The sequence below is a fragment of the Cynocephalus volans genome, chromosome 6 (genome assembly GCF_027409185.1).
Source record: "Cynocephalus volans isolate mCynVol1 chromosome 6, mCynVol1.pri, whole genome shotgun sequence".
NCBI lineage: Eukaryota > Metazoa > Chordata > Mammalia > Dermoptera > Cynocephalidae > Cynocephalus > Cynocephalus volans.
In genome coordinates, this window is record NC_084465.1 from 665114 (window position 1) to 684140 (window position 19027).

At 37.9% G+C, this 19027-nt stretch overlaps 1 protein-coding gene across 2 annotated transcripts in view; it reads left to right on the forward strand.

The window, feature by feature from the left end:
* ESYT2 (extended synaptotagmin 2) overlaps positions 1–19027 on the forward strand; it is a 92453-nt gene that overhangs the window by 54088 nt on the left and 19338 nt on the right. The window contains exons 7-14 of one of the 2 annotated variants that reach the window (XM_063099500.1): positions 779–834; positions 4091–4211; positions 6301–6477; positions 7802–7884; positions 9539–9587; positions 11086–11175; positions 11629–11724; positions 13687–13788. In XM_063099500.1, coding sequence (XP_062955570.1) covers positions 779–834; positions 4091–4211; positions 6301–6477; positions 7802–7884; positions 9539–9587; positions 11086–11175; positions 11629–11724; positions 13687–13788 — 774 coding nt within the window. The remainder of the gene's footprint in view (positions 1–778; positions 835–4090; positions 4212–6300; positions 6478–7801; positions 7885–9538; positions 9588–11085; positions 11176–11628; positions 11725–13686; positions 13789–19027) is intronic. The other variant, XM_063099501.1, reaches the window with a different exon arrangement.

Below are 19027 nucleotides of genomic sequence, written 5' to 3' on the forward strand. Positions count from 1 at the left end.
GATTATGCAATTGCACATAGCATTTCATCTATGAATATAAAGCACAAATGATTTTATTATATACGATATCCATTCTGATAGGAAAAGCAGTGTTTCCAGTCAATAGCTTTTACCAGTCTGTGTCCACTTAATGGAATTGTAGCTAACTGTGTAGGAATTATTCTAAGATAAATAAGTACAAATGTCAAATGAAAGAATGGAACATGCTTCACTGTAGGAAAATGCAAGTTAAAAGTGTTAAGGTACTACTTCCTAACTGCCAGATGGGCCTGTTTTTAATATCTGTTTTTGGTGAAGGTGTGGAAAAAGGACATTTTCATACACATTTGGTGGGAATGTAAATTGGTACAGTATTTTTGGAGGGGGTAGTCAGGTCCTATCAACATTAAAAATGAACATAAATCTTTGACCAAAAATCCCAATTTTTGAATGCTAGTCTGCTTGTGTATGCAAGAATGTATATGTAAAAGCATGTTCACTGAATCATTACTAACAATAAAAGAAATTGTGAATAGATAAGTGTTCATCATAGAATTTGTACGTATGTTATTGTATGATGTTACTAGAGAAAACTGTGGCATTATCAGAAAATGAAAACAGAAGCTGGTCTCCATGCACCAGCAGGGAATGAAGTCCTCAGTCTGCTACAAAGTGGGAAAAAGGTGCAGGACAGGAACGTGTACTCACTTGCTTTGTTTATAAAGAAACCATGTGCATTTGATTTGGTAATTAGAAATAGTTTGGATCCTTAATATTTTTGCCCTTTTTTTTAAAACAGCTTTTAGAAATTAACTGGACAGGACTGACTAATCTTCTGGATATCCCTGGATTGAAGTAAGTCTGTGTCAGGTCCTGTAACAGCTTGCTTGTTGGTAACGTAACGCGCATTTCCAGTGTCATAAAAATAACATGAGAACAGATAAGACCTGTGTGCACCAGGTAGAATTACTGCCTTCTCAGTAGGCTCTCATGAGAAGTGTGTAGAGAGCATAGTTGGGTTTTGTTCTCATAAGCACTTGGGAAAGTACTTGTGTCCTAGTGTGCTCAGGTGGAATAGTTTCAGGAGTGCTTGAGACAGAGTCGCCACCTTCATTTGCTTTTTGTTCACTGCAGGGCTTCCTCCCAGTCTTGGTGGTTTAGAACAGTAGCAACCTTTAGTATCCTGTAAATTAATTTTTAAATTTGTTTTTTTTAATTTTCCTAGAAACAATAGATAAAACCTTAAACATGAATATGTGTTCCAAAACTGACCCTTTCCAGGTTCTTTCTGAGCTGCGGCCACCCCTTCCCTTTCTGCCCTTGCTACCTTTATCCATTCATCCTTGAAGGAACAGGGCTCAGTGTGGACCTGGTAACCTACAGGACTCCTCCAGGAGTCTGGGTGTGAGAGGGAAGGAACTTGGAGTCCCTTCATTAATCTGTAGCAATCTAGTGTCCGAAAAATGAGAAAAATGTCCCATAACAAGCACCTGAGACCATGAAGGGCACATCCCAACTGTGAGAGAAGTGAAGTCGTCTGGTTGCATCATAGTCCGTCCGTCTAAATGGTGGATGGGGACTGTTTGCAGCAAGCCTGTTAGTCACCACCAGACAGGGTGTTTTGAAATTACAGCTTTCTAAACTTGCTTTTGCTGGCTTTACCATTTTATTTGGAGGTTTAAATGCATTACTTACTGGTTAAAGTTACGTATGTTTCTAGTGTATATTTCACTAAACTGTGGATATTTTTTCCTAAAATAGCTTAGAAATTGTTATGAATTTTTTTCTATTCCTTTTTATTTATGTCTCTGAAATTGCCATTAGAAAGAATTTTATTTTGTTTCATTATTAGGGGAAAATTAAACTACTCTGAGCCATAGTCATAATAGAAATCTTTTTTCAGTATTGTGATTCACTGGATATAGAAAAATACTGTTATCTTTAAAAGATCCATGGAAAGTACAACTTTAAAATATACATACATGCCTACATACATACACATACATGTATAGCTCTATTTTCTTTAATAATTTATTTGTAGGCAGGTTCTTTTCATACAATAGTAGCTTCTAGCTATTGTTTCATATACAGATTATATATATATATATATATATATATATATAAAAAAATACAAAAACATATCCCTATACATTCTGTATATATGTATCATTAAGAATATATATATACATATTACATAGAAATACGCATACACCATTCAAAAATAGGCCATCTGTGGTGTAAAAGGGATATATAAAAATTATATGTAGTTGTATATAATAAAATATAACATTTTATATAAATTTTATGTAAAGAAATGTAATACATATATACTTACATAAAATTGGGGCTACTAATTCTCACTCAAAGACTTTCTATCAAATAAATCACAGCTGTAGCAGGCCTGATGTTATAAAAGTGAATATTCAGTAACTCTGAACCTAACATAATGAAATCTTGCCCCAAGCTTTATCACATGAACCATCCACATGCTGTCTTCATTGATTACAGAAAGGAACCCGAGATACATAGAGCAGGAATAATGCCTGGACGCTGGCCTATGCCATGCATTTTGGCTAGTGGAGAGCTCTCCATGGAGCGTTGGAGGTGTGAGAGGGGATGGGAGTGAGGGTGAGGCAGGAGTACAGGTGATGAGCAGGAAGGCTCCGAAGGGCGAGCTAGGAAAACGCATTCCTGGGCATCAGGCCAGAAGGGCTGTGCCGGAAGGTGGTGGGGAACGACACATGTCACAGCAGCAAGAGAACTCTTTAAAACATTTCAGTCATCAGGAAGGGGTTTCCTGTTTCAACAGATTTTTCAGTATAAACAAAACCAGTGTTTTTTTGGGAAATGCCAAAGGTAAGACTGTGCTTGATATTAAAGCTTTGAAGGACCATTTAGTACTCCTACTTAATGAACATACAAGTATATCCAGTGTCTGCACCTTAAACCCTGTGAGCTTCCTTGGAACTATTAACAGTCTGCTTAACTGACCTGTTCATAAGTAGGGTACTGTTGTGTGTTCTTTTCATTTTGGGGTTTTTTTTTAGTCTTTTTCTCATATGAAAGGTCCTTAAGGTAGGTTACCATATCTGGACATTGCATGTGGACACCTGTCTTGCAGTGGGTGCTCAATCATTATTTACTGAATGATGTTCATCACTCTGAGTGATATTTTTATATGTATAATTACCTTACATATCTATGTTAATAATTTTAACATCTTAAAAATGGCAAGAAGTAAGGTTTCAAAACTTCTCAGTTCAGGTAAAGGTGTTCTATAGCAATGAAACTTGTATTTACATATGCTTTCAAAAGTACTGTCACATACACATTATTTAATTCTCACATTGCCCTAAAGGATGGGCACAAAACATATTAAAAGTACTTTTGTTCCTTTAGCCTAAGCAATTTTATTCATATTACTGTGTTTACTGTGCAGTGGTGTATAGTATTTCAAAATTATTAAATTATTTAGTACCCCAATAAAGTGTTTGATAATGTGTGAAGAGAGGGCAAACTAAACTTTTTTACTTTTGGAAGCCAGTCTACAACAGTACAGAGAAATTTAATATGTATATAAACACGGAATGGGTTAATGAGTGTTTGTTGTATTGTTCTCTGCCCTTCTATGTATGTTTGAAATATTTTATGTTAAAAAAAGAAAGTCAATGAAATATGTCTTAGTTATTCGGTATTAAATCTATGATGAAGTTATGTAGAAATGTATGAAATGTTGTTTAGGAAATTATGATATGTAGCTAGAATCTAACCTTGTGTTCTAAGAATAAAGTCCATATCATGGTCACCATAGCAGTATCATAGCTTGAGTATTGAAATGCTGGTTTTAAAAATCACTGGGGCTGGCCAGTTAGTTCAGTTGGTTAGAGTACGGTGTTATAACACCAAGGTCAAGGGTTCAGATCCCTGTTCTGGCCAGCCATGAAAAATAAAAAGACAAAACAAAAATAAATAAATATCGTGTTGGAGAAATTAGACAACTTTTACCTTGTAAATGGGATATTATATCACGTTTGTGGTAAGTTTATTGTTAAAGGCGATAGCAAGTATTGGTATGTCTGATATTTTATTCTTTTTACCTCCCAACTAACAGTGGGTTATCAGATACTATCATTTTGGATATAATATCAAACCATCTGGTGCTTCCCAATCGAATCACCGTTCCTCTTGTCAGTGAAATTCAAATAGCTCAGTTGCGGTTTCCTGTACCAAAGGTAAGCATGTCTTGGCATCCATTAATATTTACAAACAGGTTTTGAGGATCTTTTCAAACACTTGGGTGCTCAAAAGGGTTTTGTGACCTCTTGTATTCCTCCTGACCACTAACTTGCTGCGTGTATCTTGATGCTGTAATGTAGTTTGTCTGCCACATTTCTTCAAAGATGTGCTCCTGTCCCTCTGACCCTTACACTTGTCACAGAGACTTCAGGGCAGTTACACCTCAGTCATGTTCCTCAAAGGGGCTAACGGATTTAATTCTGCAGATGTTATTGCAAGTCATAAACGACAACTTAATTATCTCAGAAAGCACATCTTTGCACTTGTTTTTATTGAAATGTGACAGCTCTCAGCAACAAGTACCAGTTTTCCCAGCGATCATAGTGAGAACTCTGTATAATGATTTGTATGTTTTCTCTCAGACATTAGAATATGGTTACCTCTGGAGTCATTTAACGAGTAACACAGTAGAAGAAGCATTTATATAAACAGCTGGCCTGGATAAAATGGAAAGAGCAGAACTAGGTTTGAGTCACAGCTCTTGAGTTTAGTGGTAGCTTTGCTTTTGTGACCATGTTACTTGCCATAACTGGGCCTCATTTTCTTCATCTGTAAAATGGAGATGATACCTGGCACACAGAGTTGGGTTACAGATGTTGGTGTCACCTTCATTTGAGCAAACTAAACTGCTTGCAAAGATTGTAAGGACTTGCTAGTCAAGAATATGAAATTCTTTCTGCTAGTCATGGAAAGGATGGTTGGAGTGATTGATCTCTCGTAGGTTAATGAGAGCTTTTAAACAACTTGGGAATTGGATCTCACATCTGTTTACTCTGTCCCAACTTTGGACTCCAGAAGTCAGGTAAGCAATAAAGCCATGGTATTGTCTGCAGTAAGTAGTGATATCAAGGCATACAGGACTATTTTTATTTTTGTTTCTTGAGGTGGAAGTAGATAACTTTTCCCTGATACCTTTTTACTTTTTCTGGTTGAATTAGATCTCAGTATTTGTGCACAAATCAACAAACATGCATAAGCATCCCTGTATTTCTTAAGAGTAACCATACCTATTTATTTGATGCCCAAATGAGTTGTGTTGTTGGCATTCAACAGATTTAATGTGACACTACATATTAGAAAGGAATGTCTTTTTTCCCTAACCTGTGATTCTCATCTCTGAAAATGCAGGAATTCCTTTATATGTAGAAAAGGCTTACGTGGCTCCTTTGCTACATAAGCCTTTCATGCTCTGAGTACGAGTGAGCACCTGAGCCTGCCTGGATCCAGCCACCCCAATTACATTAAAAGTCAGTGCCATTGAAAGATGTTGCCAGATTATCTAAACTTTAGACATATGAAAATATAAACAAGAATTTTTTAGTTTTTAAAGTGTGTTCGTCTATACAGATGCGTGTCTTTCTATGCTGATTGTGTCAGGAATATCACCCTGTAATTTTTTAAAAGGGCATGAGGGAAAGGACTATGTTTAAAGTCTATGAATAATATATGTTTCTGTTTCAGTTTCGTCTTCTATAAAATAGTTTTAATGACAATATTTCATGGGATTGTTTTAAAAATTGAACAATGTAGTTACTGCATATCAAGCACTTAGTAACAGGTCTGATACATCCTATCATATTAGTTATTACTTACTGTAGTACCACAAGGATTGTTTAGTGACCCACAAGGCCCCATATCATCAGCCCTCTCAGGATGAGCATGGTGCCCCACTAGGACCCCTGCACTCAGTGTTCCCTCAGCCAGGAAGACTCTCCAGGTGTCTGACGCACTCTCCTGTCTCTGTGCAGGTGTCTTCATAACAGAAACCTTTCTGTTCTCCTGTCTAAAACAGCACCACTCAGACTCTGTCACCGTGCCCTGCTTTTGTTTTTTCTTAGCACTTGTCACCTGACCTGTTATGCACTTACCATCTTTCTCCCCTGCTGGGATTCGCACTGTACAGGAAGAGAGTCTTTGTTTTGTTCTGTTGCCTCCCCCAGTTCTTAGGACAGGGTCAGACATAGCTGTCTCCCATCCTTGTCAAATGAACCAGTGAATGATCTAAACACTTGTTCTTCTTTTTAGGGTGTTCTAAGGATACATTTTATTGAAGCTCAGGATCTTCAGGGGAAAGATACTTATCTTAAGGGACTTGTCAAGGGAAAGTCAGACCCCTATGGAATTATTCGAGTTGGCAACCAAATCTTCCAAAGCAAGGTTATCAAAGAGAACCTTAGTCCAAAGTGGAACGAAGTGTTCGAGGTAATGTATTGTGTCCACTTATGTTGCTTGGCTGGTGGACTGAACCCCAAACTGGAGTGTCCCTGGTCTGATTCCAGTCCTGTCACACAGGAGTGTGCCTCATTCAGACCATCATTTAAATTTTCTTTGCCATCTTTGAAAAGTATTATACCTTTTTTTCTCTACCTCACAACATTCCTATCATGCCAGCACATAAGATTTTAAACCTTAGGGCTGGCCCGTGGCTCACTCGGGAGAGTGTGGTGCTGATAACACCAAGGTCACGGGTTCGGATCCCTATATAGGGATGGCTGATTAGCTCACTTGGGAGAGCGTGGTGCTGACAACACCAAGTCAAGGGTTAAGATCCCCATACCTGTCATCTTTTAAAAAAAAAAAAAAGAAAAGGTTAAAAAAGATTTTAAACCTTAATTACAAAATGCTATCACAATAAATAATCTGCAAAATATTTTTTATAATGTGAATATCCTGTCTTTTTTAAATTATAAAATGTTACCCATGGTTATTAAGACACAAACACATACAAAAATAAGATTAATTATATGCTGTCTTGTAAGCTTTTCATATAATAATCTGGACATCTTTACACATCAATAAATAGAGGTCCATGTGGTTTTTAATAACTATTTCAGTGAACAGACACCATCATGCACTTACACAGAGAGGCCATGGCGATTCAGCTCAGCATCACATACGGTGCCGTGCAAGTACACTGTGTATATTCCTCACTTGGCCAGCTCTTCCCCAAATAAAGCTCCTCAAAGTGGAATTGCTGGATCAAAAGTTAGGAGTTTTTAAAGAACTAAAATATTTTTGTAGAACCACTGTGCTGAACAGTGGTGAAGTTCATTCTCCACCAGCTGCCCATCCTCCACTCCTTTGTTAGTCGGTCTCTTGCCCATTTCTTACTCTCTGCATTGTGATAAGTGGATAACTTGTGGTTATTCCAATGGTAGCATCTGAATGGAGCTACTTCAGGACTAGAGTAATGGGTCTTATATCTTTGATCTGTCCTACACATTGGTCCTGACTTGTGGGTGACATCCTGTGACCTTGTTTTGGAGTAATTGAACTTGACCCATTGAGATGTAATCTGGAATAACTAGAAACAAAAACAGTAAATTGTTACTATGTGGCCAAGTATTTCAAAGTGATCTCCCAGTCATCAAGAAGTACCCAATTTATTGACAATAACAAATTGTAAGTGCTTTAAAAACTATTTACTGCTAAAAAAAAATACATGGTAATATTTGCTTTAATCATTGTACTCAATAGATGAGTGTATTAGTAAAAATGCAGTAACTACTAACCATTAATTTTTCAGGCTTTAGTCTATGAACATCCTGGACAAGAATTAGAGATTGAGCTCTTTGATGAAGACCCAGACAAGGATGACTTTTTAGGAAGGTAAATAAAACCCTTCATAGCTATTGGAGGATAGCATAGGTCCACTTTTTTTTTTTAAATCACTCTTAAAAATATGTTTTAAAATATGTTTATGTGTATATGTTATGTATATTTGTAAAGGGCTCTTACATATAACATTTGTTTCACCTTAGATTTCTTAAAACATTTTTATTTTGAAAAGGTTTCACATTTTAGAGAAGAGAAACCTGTATATCTGTGTTGGTCTTTACAATGGCCACTAGCTATGTGTAGCTATTCAAATTAAGTTAATTGAAGTTAAATTAAAAACTCTTTTTCTGGGCCGACCCCGTGGCTCACTCGGCCGCGGCCACGGGTTCGGATCCTTTATAGGGATGGCCAGTGCGCTCACTGGCTGAGCGTGGTGCAGACCACACCGTGCCGAGGATTGTGATCTCCTTACCGGTCAGAAAAAGAAAAAAAACAAAAAACAAAAAAACTCTTTTTCTTAGTTGTACTCTCCCTGTTTAAAGTGTTCTCAATAGCTAAAGCAAAACCTATCCCCTGGGCAGAGAGTTCTAGTGGATACCTTTGTTCTGGATTGTAAAATGAATTTTTAAACTTTTTGGGTTTGTTGGGTTTTTATTTGTTGGGATATAGTAATTTACATTGTGCCTACACATTGGGAAAATAAATATTGATTTTTTTTTTTTTTACTTCAATTGAACAACTCGTATAGCTAAAAATAATGAGCTTTTTAAAAATATACTTCTCCCTAATCTTTGTGATTTAACCCTAATTGAGTTATTATTTAACTGCATTTATTGTGAAACGGTTTGTGCTTCATCAAGAGTAGCACTGTATGTTATGTCATAGCTTCAGAATGCATGAGACCTCGTGAGACAACTAGCAGCGACTGGGAGATCTGAAAGACAGTGATCATCAGATCAAATGTGCATTCCAATAAAACCAGTGTATAGATTGGATTGTCATGGGTTGAGATTGGCCAGTGGCCCACCAGTTAGGAAACAGTTGTCAAAGACAGGACTGAGACGTGAGGGTCCACGCTTAACATACATTGTAGGGGCACAGAGGAAGGGAAGGGTGACAAGAAAAGTAGGAATAAAATCATCTCATCTGAGTCATTTCTGGCTTCTGGGCGGGGGGGGTGCCATTCTTAGGATTGTTTAAGGGGAAATTGAATGGGCTTTTTCCTAGATATACTGAGAGCGAGGTGTCCATGGGACACAATGCAGTATAGGTCTAGAGTTCAGGAGCAACTCTGTGGGACAGAGGTGAGTTTTATACTTCAAAATGCGAGTGACTGAGTCCAGAGCGATGGTTGACGGCACCAAGGGGAGCGTGTAAAATGAGAGAGTTGGAATATTTTTGAACATTTTTGGTGCATGCTTCTTTGTGGGGAAGACTAGTTTTTTTTTAACAGCTGCAACCTCAGTTGGGTCAATGTCAGTATTCTGACCTCATAGAAACCTAGCCCTACTCTTTCCCTTATGTCTCTTGACACTCTTGGCGCAAACTGGAGGAAGCTTTTGGAGGAAGAGTCTGTTCTTTGATAAACTATGTAGCATTTTGTTGCATTTCTGGAGTACTTTTTCATAGACAAATACTTAAGTTTATTTCATTTGTAAGAAGTGTTTTTCTATGTTCTAAAGTTGTTGTATTATTATTTCTATAGTCTTATGATTGATCTTATTGAAGTTGAAAAGGAGCGCCTTTTAGATGAAGTAAGTTTTCGTTTAGTATTGGTCTATTTGATAAACATTGACTCAGTGCCTATTCTGTGCCAGAAGAATCATGAACCACCGTCACCTACCACACAATGCAAGGACCCCAGTTAATATTACAGGAACATTTGTTGCACAGATATCAGGAATTTAGGCCTTTTAGTAAGAGCAAAGTGAAGGAAGTTAGAGTCAAATCAGATAGTATGTACTGAGTGGGCAGAGAACATAGAACTGACTTTATTACAAACAGGTGTGTGATCCCTTGTAGGAGTTAGGACAGAGGCATGTGAGAAGCCCACTAATGATGGAAAGTTTCATGATAGTTGGTGTTAACAGAGGAGGTGGTACAGTACAGGCAGTGAGGCTTAGCATGAGAAAGGTATCTATAAAAGCAGTGGGGATTAACAGCAAGAAGACACTACTTCAGGGGCCGGCCCGTGTCTCACTCGGGAGAATGTGGTGCTGATAACACCAAGACCATGGGTTCGGATCCCGTATAGGGATGGCTGGTTAGCTCACTGGGTGAGCGTGGTGCTGACAACACCAAGTCAAGAGTTAAGATCCCCTTACTGGTCATCTTTATTAAGAAAAAAAAAAAAAAGAAGACACTACTTCAAGCAGGGATATTACTATCAGAGTAAAAAATACGAAAAAGGAAAAGTTTGCAGTGGCTTATTAAAGATGGGTAAGATTCAGATAAGTGAAGCATAATTAACCAAATCATTGTTGAAGTTCTGCTGCTTTCAAAGCAGAACATTTTCCTTCCCATGAATGTTTAGCATTCATTCAACAAGTATTTCTTGTGTACCTGTTATATGCCAGGTACTGAGTGTACAGTATGAGGCAGAATAGACAAAATTCTGCCTTGTGGCAATCTCTTTTTATCCCTAAATGTTTGAGGGCCATCTTTGATTGTTTTGTGGTTTTTAAGCTGAAATAACTGCATATATTTTATATAATTGATATATAGGAATGAATAAAAATAAACAGGTTAACTTATTTGATGTTGAAATTCAGTATTTGGAGTCAATGTTGTATTATCTCCTGGCCCATAAATTCCATTAATGTTGATATGTAGAAGACTTTTCTAGTGCTGGGTAGTGCTAGAAAGCATTTGAATCCTTATGTGTAAAACATGAGGGTACTTCAAAAGTTCATAGAAAAATTGAATGAAAAATATGAATCTTTCCATGAAATTTTTGAGTACGCTCCTGGAGGTACTTACTTCACAGGGTTTTTGTTAGGGTTAAGCAGATTGATGTATGTAAAGCACTTAGAGTGGCCTCCAGCCAGCAAGCAGCACTGCACAGGGGTGCTCGCCCCTGCCACCACCATCATCACCATCATCTTTGAACATGAGGTCACCAGCATTCAAAGGGCATAGAGCTAAATATGGCAAGATTCAATCCCTGACTGTTAAGAACCATTGATGCCTCGTAGTGAATGAGCAACTTGTAACATTTGTAGAGACTGGGTTTAATTGGAATTTTCTCTTTAGTGGTTCACTCTGGACGAGGTTCCCAAAGGAAAGCTACACTTGAAACTGGAGTGGCTGACATTAATGCCAAATGCTTCAAACCTCGATAAGGTGCTGTGAAGTGTCTTCTCTTGATAATCAGTCATTCCCGATGACTAGGATTAGTTTCTTTAAGTTGTGTTGTTACCTGATTAAAAAATCATAGCACTAATTCTGATTATTGTGTTATAAATCACTGTAGTATCATCAAGGATCAATTAAAGATAATGGAATTTTTTAAAAAATGAAATTTACAGATCATTCACACCTGTTTTATGAGATCTTCAAAAGATAATACAGAGATTTGGAGAACCACAAATCACCTGAGTGCTTAATTTTAATTAGTATGGAATAGTAGTTTTTTCATTTTAAAAACATTTAATTCTCTCCATGTTGCACATATTCGATGGTTTATTTATCACCTTTCTTATTTTCTTGAGCATAATCAACATTAGTTAATATAATCAGAAATAGTCTACAGTCATGTGGAAACATGCCTGCTGAGGGTTTTTTCTTTCCTTTTAGGTGCTGGCAGGCATCAGAGCTGACAAAGACCAAGCCAATGATGGTCTTTCTTCTGCATTGCTGATCTTGTATTTGGATTCAGCAAGGAACCTTCCGGTAGGCAACACGGTGATAACTCATTTGAGTGCTTATTTCCTGGTAGCAGATCTTGCTTGGGAACCACTGCTTTGTTCAGTCACAGTGTGCACCTGTTCTTGTCTTACTGTGTTTTCACTCAACCTCCAGTGCAGGAGAGCGGCAGTGGAGAGGGATAAGTTAGTGTTTGCTTCATGCATGTGTGTTTATGTTTACATGTCTTACTGGATTTATCCAGGATGTTCAGAATTATCTTTATTCCGACATGTTCTATGAAGAAATCTCCAATACGTAGGAAAAGAAGATGACTAGTAGATAGGGGAAGAAGATATTCTGTAGAAAATCACTAATTATTAAAATTTAGTTGCCTAACGGTGGAAATTTTCTCTACTTGGAATGGGAACACAGTGGAGCAGCTCTGATTGCAGTCTCCAAGCTCCTCCCAGCTGTAGCATGGCAGTGTGTGAGCAGCTGGCCTGGCGGTCCCTGGGCGCAAGGAGGCAGTGGTGCTGCCAGACTAGTGCTGAGCCCTCAGGTGCCCGGGACGCTTCTAGCAGAGCAGAAAGATACACGGTGTTTTTGAATAATCTCCTGTCAAGTGCATGGTGTTCTACAGCCTAAAAGCATTTGCTTTTGTTTGCATCAGAATTGTTTTGTTCTTAGAAAGAGACTGTAAAGTACAGTTTTATAGTTAATAACTGTGACCGTGGAGAAGGAGCACTTTAACCCCACCATTCAGGGTAATGCTGCTATTGCCCTGACTTTGTGTGTCTGATAATTGTTTTGATGCGTGTACTTGTTCACTAGATGGCCACTCTTCCTTTCATTTTGCCAGTGCCATCTTTGTTGAAAGAAAGATTGTTGCCACCAGTTGCAGGGTTTGTTTCCCCCCAAGATTGTCCGTTGCGTAATTCCTCATGCATAGTACATGTCATTCACCTAAGTGCGTTTGTAAGTGAATAGTCTTCCTGTGTCCTTCCTCTCTCGGTCAGCATTTACTTGGTAGAGGTCAACAAGGAAGCAAAGAAGCTCTTAACTTGGCCTTTTCAACACTGCATCCTGGACTTAAGTTACAAATGGTTCATCCAATGTAGACGTCCCTTGCCATGGTTAAACTATGTTTTCTTATAGTTCATGAAATTTGCACCCTTTGTTTCATTTAGCACCTCTCAAGTTTTGGAAATTTACTTGGGCTTTGCTCAAAAACAAAGTAAGTCTACTTTGTGCATCAATACATTTTATATAAAGTTACTGACAATTAAAATATGATCATTAATTTCTTTCATATTGGGAGGATGTAATGTACTCTTTGTTGTATGTAATTACATATAATTTTACTCTTTCAGTGAAGTTTTCTTGAGTGATTTTAACTTCTTAAATTCTTATATTTCTCTTAAAGTTCACTGTAACCTTTTGGCCAGTCTTCCGATCTAAAGTCTGTGACTTTATCTGTAATAATTTCAATTTGGGAAAAGTTATTTCATTGTTATTTAACCTTCTTACAGAATTTCTCATAGAATAGAACTTTTTGTTTTTAACCATAGTAATGTTTGTTAAGAAGTCTTTTATAATGCCTGATGGAAGTGAATTTGTTATATATTTTAGGGCATAGGAAATAGTATCAGTTAATTGGTGAGAAAAGATGAGGTCTCTTTTAGAACTATGTGTTTTACCGCATTAAGTTGAAATTGAATAATATCACATAAGCAAAAAAAGGAAAGAAAGAAAAGTGAATGTATTACTCTTCTATTAAAAGAGCACTTTGTGCATGATTATGCTATGGCCGTCAGAGGCAAAGGGTCTCTGCAAAGCTTCAGCCCTGCTGGGAGTTTGTTTTAAACGGGAGCATTTGCTGATGGTTCCCCTGTGTTTTGTGGGATTCTTTGACTCTGCCTTTACACTCCTGTTTATTAGAGCTTCTGGTGCGTGCATTGACCACAATCCACCATTCTTTGCTTTCTCCTCCCGTCTCCACTTTCTAAGAGTATCTACGAGGGAAACTTTGGGTGTGGCTACTTAAAAGAGAGGCGAGCGTCGGGACTAGTGTTTTGTGAAAATACTACCTCAGTCTATAGAGCACTATTTGTGAGTCCTCCAGTGTTTTTTCTTCCTTTTGTTTTTAATGGAGATTGCCAGAATGTGGACTGGAACTTCTAATGCAGTCTACTTAGTGGTGGAATGATATGGCATGCTTTTTTATTTTCTTGCATGATTTCAGTTACCGTGTATTTGTTTTGTGCTTGCTTTGTAAAGTGTAATACTGCACTAACGTTGGTGAGTGCGTCCACGATGCAATGAACAAACCCAATGAGTGGTGTAGAAGCCTTAGGTCCCTAAATTGCTGCTTGTCCATAAAAAGCAAAAATAAAAATTCTTCTGAGGAAGAAATGAAGCCACAGTTATTAAAATTGATTTTTCTTATAGTCCATTTCAATGTGCGATATTAAATATTTCTTTGTAGACTTTTGCAAAACTTTCTTAAATCGACTTTCTCCTCCTGGCCAAACGCAGGTGTGTTAGGACTCAGGCCGCCTTCACAGTCCAGCTGTGCAGTCAACTCTCAGTCACCCAGGGGAGGTCACACAAAGATAGAAATCCACCCATTTTTAATGAAGATTTGCCTTCTCCTGCATGGTTTAGTCAGAGCTCCTAAGGAGAAGAAAACTATATTGAGTTCATAATTCAGCTTCTTTTCGGGCCGGCCCATGGCTCACCTGGGAGAGTGTGGTGCTGATAACACCAAGGCCACGGGTTCGGATCCCTATATAGGGATGGCCGGTTAGCTCACTAGGGAGAGCGTGGTGCTGACAACACCAAGTCAAGGGTTAAGATCCCCTTACCGGTCATCTTTAAAAAATAATAATAATAATAATTCAGCTTCTTTTAAGGAATTTAAAGAATTTCCTGGAGTAGATAATTGATTTTGGTTTTGATCTCTGCATCTTTTTCCCCCTGGCTCTTTATGTCTGGCACCTTGATTGTTGGTACTGTTCTTGGTACTTCAGCAGAAAGCTACTTTCACTTGTTTTGAAGTCATAGAAAGCCACTGAAGGTGTAGTCATTACTAGTGTAGAAAGTCACTCTTCAGATTTAATTCAGTAATTAGTGAGATTCTTTTAAGTCCATTTGTCCCTTGAATTTAATAATGATAGTGCTTTGCATTTTTGTAGGAGTCCATTTCTATTTCTAAATGATTTCCACATGCATTCTCTGTTTATTTTTATTTTTTAAAAAAAGGAGGTTGGGGGCAAAACTTGAATAGTAGGTATTTTGCCCCATTTTATAGATGAGAAAAGCCGAGACTCTGAAGGACTAGAGGAGCTGTTTAGAGTCACCCACAGTGAGAGGTGCCCTTGGCCCCTGACTCTGCCTGCTGCACCTGTAGAAGGCCTTTTAAAAAGTCGAAGTAGGTCAGTGGTGCGTGGGGGCAACTTATTCTGTCACTTTTTCAGAAAACGACTATTTGCTTCTGGTTTTCTTAGTGGAAGACTTCATCATAAACCAGTATAAACGATAAAGTAGTTCTGCTGTGTAAATTCTGTTAGTCTGCCTCCGGAAGCTTTTATGAGTTGCTTTTTCCTATTCTATAACGGCTTCCTTTTGTGGAAAGAAAACACTTCTGACCTTGCATCAGGATTTTAAAAATTACTTTGTGACATTGCCTGTGACATTACTGGCTTATCAAAGTTAACTTCCCTCCTGTATTATCAAAATCACATACTTCTGTGCTTTATGATTAGAATATATGCACTACATAAAATGTTCAGTAGAATAAATTTGATGGGCCGGCCCGTGGCACCGGGGCCACGGGTTTGGATCCTATATAGGGATGGCCGGTTGGCTCAGTGGCTGAGCGTGGTGCTGACAGCACCAGGCCAGGGGTTGAGATCCCCTTACCAGTCATCTTTTTTCAAAAAAAAAAAAGAATAAATGTGAGCATTTTTTTTTACCCATTGGTTTTCAATATGAAGTCAGATCAATGCTTTCTCAGTTTTCCCCTAAAGGCTGAGACCATCACCATTACTAGCAAGGGTTCTGGATGCCACCCACCCGTTGCTCGCTTACTTTCTACCTGCTCAAAAACATCTTTAATTGTCGACTCTGTGAGCACATTGCCACCAGTGATCCCACCTGAAAGCTTAAAACAACAGAAATTTCTCCTGTGCTGGAAGTGACCTCTTTATAATGTGGACTTTTAGGCCTTTGCCCTACTCCTTCCTTTGATCAAATCCCAGTCTCTAATTTTAGGCTTGAACAATAAGGATGTTCTCTGACTCATGGTGGCCAGCTTGGAGTATTAGACTTATGTGATCACTTACATTTACTGAGCACTTTCCAGTAGCTAAGTGGGGTTCTAAAGGCTCTATATGTATACCTCATGTAGCCCCCAGACCATTGTCACTCTACAGATAAGGAAACAGGGACAGCACTTAAAACACAAATGACTGAGGTTAGAGATCTGAGGCCTGGGGTTTGTAAGTAGCAGAGCTGGGACCACATTCTCGACTCCTCCCATCCACTCCATCCGAGTATAAAGTGAATTTGTTATCACTTTGCTAAGTTCCTAGGTTCGTAACTCTATATATGGAGTTAATCTGAGATGAGCAGTATTAGGAGTACTAATGCCTACTTTAAGCATAATAATGGTAGCTCCCACTGTGGAGACCCATGGACATGATGATGCTAGTTGCTTTGTGCAAGTTATTTTGGCTCTCATTAAAAAAAAAAAAAATACAGTTGTTTGTTACTGCCTCCACTCATGGTGAGGCCTCACAACTGGGCACCCACCTGAGCACGTGAATGAACACGTCTGCCTCACCCCCAGGCCCTCGCAGCTGTCTGTGACCTCACACAGCCCCTCTTGTACCCCTAACCCTACACCACCACCTCTCTCCCTGCTTTACTTTATTTGATGCATGTTAGAGTAATAAGTATATTTAGTATAGGCTATATCTGTCCAAAAAGTAAGCTTCCAGAGAGATTCTTATGGTATCTGAAGAGTATTGGTCCTCATACTTCCCAGGATCACTTTGGAAGCTGTTAAAAAAATACTTTTGTCCAGGCTCTACCCAGAGGTGGATGCAGTGGATGCAGGCTCTTCGAGGGCTCTGCAGGACATTTAAACATACAGCCCTAACCTGAGGACTGGCCCCGGTGTTGTGCGAACTCCTGCCTGGCCCAGCCTGCCAGCCACAGGAGACTGGGAGACTAGACATCCACCCTTCATTATAAATTCTGCTGTTTAATAAAGAAAATTTTGATTAAGTTCAATTTGTCATTTGAAATTAATTCCAACTAAAATGATAAAATCTTTGAACTTAAATATTAGTCGTTGAAGGAACTTCTTGGTCTTGCAAAACAACTTGGTCTTGCCCTTTTGAGGCAAAAAAGTAGTGAATTGAAGAAAATCAGTAGAAGTAGGAGATAAAACCTATAGCAACAGAACTTTATCTACCAAGAGAAGCTCTTGAGATGACCTAGTCAACTTGTACTTTTATACTTGGAAAAGGATGTGGGACAGAGTGGGAAGTCGGCTCTGTTTCTGCTGTGGTGTTGCACTCAGAATGCAAGTCTCAGAAGGAGTGAAGGGTAGCATCTGCCATTCTAGGATGTGATTTGGCTTGAGAGCAGTCTGGGCAATGATGGCCCATTAATTTGCACTTTAGATAAAACCGTTAATCATGGTTGATATTTTAGGGGGTTATTCAGGCAAAGGATAGTTAAGTAGAACCTTTCCTAAAGTCTCACTTTGTATTTTTCAAATCCCAGGGGACAAGGGGGGTGGAGGAGGTAGAAGAATATTAATTATAAAGAATAAGGAAATGTGTTTTTACATTTATAGATTAAAGATTCATCCTAAGATAAAATCTTAGACGTAAAGAAGAATTTTGCAGATGGCTTTTATGGTTGTTTGTGTAATTCTTGGTGGGGTTTTTTTTGTTGTTTATTTCCATAGATTTTCATGTCATTAACCTTACATAAATTCCTCATTGCATGTTTTATTAACCCTTGGTATATTCATTTTCTTCTGACTTGAAAGAGTAACCCATTAGAATTTAACCCTGACGTCTTGAAGAAGGCTGCAGTTCAGAAAGCTCTAAAGGTAAACTAATAGTTTTCCCTTAAGGTCACAAAGTTAATTAAAACATATTGAAAGAGATGATACTTTAACTCTCTTGCGTTTATTGACAGTTTACCTCCCATACTAATGCAGTAGTTAATTGTTTAGTGGAGGAGAGCCTACTTTTGTTATCAAAGAATTAGCAGTTACAAGAATTAAAGTCAGTTTTGAAGGTAAATTTCACAGAGTGCTAATGTGATGAATTAGATTTCTTTCCTGTTGGCCTTAAGAAGCTATCTCTAAGGTGGTTTAAATATCTATATTTTAATTGGATTTGAATTTTTGAAAATAGTGATATAGAAGTTCCACTTAAAATCTTAACCAGTTTTTAGATTATGATTTAAAGGTATGTCTTGTGAACTGTGAACATGCACTAAAAAAAAATCACCTCTTCCAATATGTTGAGTTAGGGTCATCTCTGAGTCAACAACCTCATGGCTTTTGGTGCTGCTGGGTCTGGGTGATAAATTTTTTGAGGTTTTAAACTTCATTAAATGAGGTATATTGAAAACTAAGCTCCACTCCCTAAAACATGACATTAACATATATTCTCTGGCTGAATTGTTAAAAGTTTTTTATGACTTGTAATGTTTTATTATTTTTTCTCTAATACTTTTGAAAAATTTTGGCTTAAATATTTGTGGGAGAGGGAGAATTTTTAAATGTAATTGTTTCAAGAAAATTCTGTTCCAAAGAAACAGGGATGGCATTTAACCAACTTCATATAGAAAAATAAGCTACATTTCAGAATTGAAGGATAATGGCAAAGTCTGCTTTTTAATGTAGTGTTCGTTAAACCCTGACTGTGTTCCATACCGAGGAAGTAAAATGTGGTTTAGTAGGAAGTTACTCCTTTTGAGTACTAGTAACAGTTGAAATAACTGTACCCACCAGGACCTTGAAAGGAATTCATCAGCATTCTTTCCGTACCCATTTTTTTGGTTGTTATCTGAAGGCTATTGACTAACAGAACATAATGGTTAGGAACGAAGGCTCTGAAATCAGACTGGAATTGAATTTCAGCATAACTACTCAGCAGTATGACCTACAGCCAGATATGTAATCCACTCTGTTTTGTTATTTATGGAATGGAAGTAATATCTTCATTGGGTAGAGTAAATTAAATAAAGTAACTCATGTAAAAGTGCGCAGTGTAGCTAAGATAATATATGTTTGATAATTGCTGTGTTATTACATTGGCTC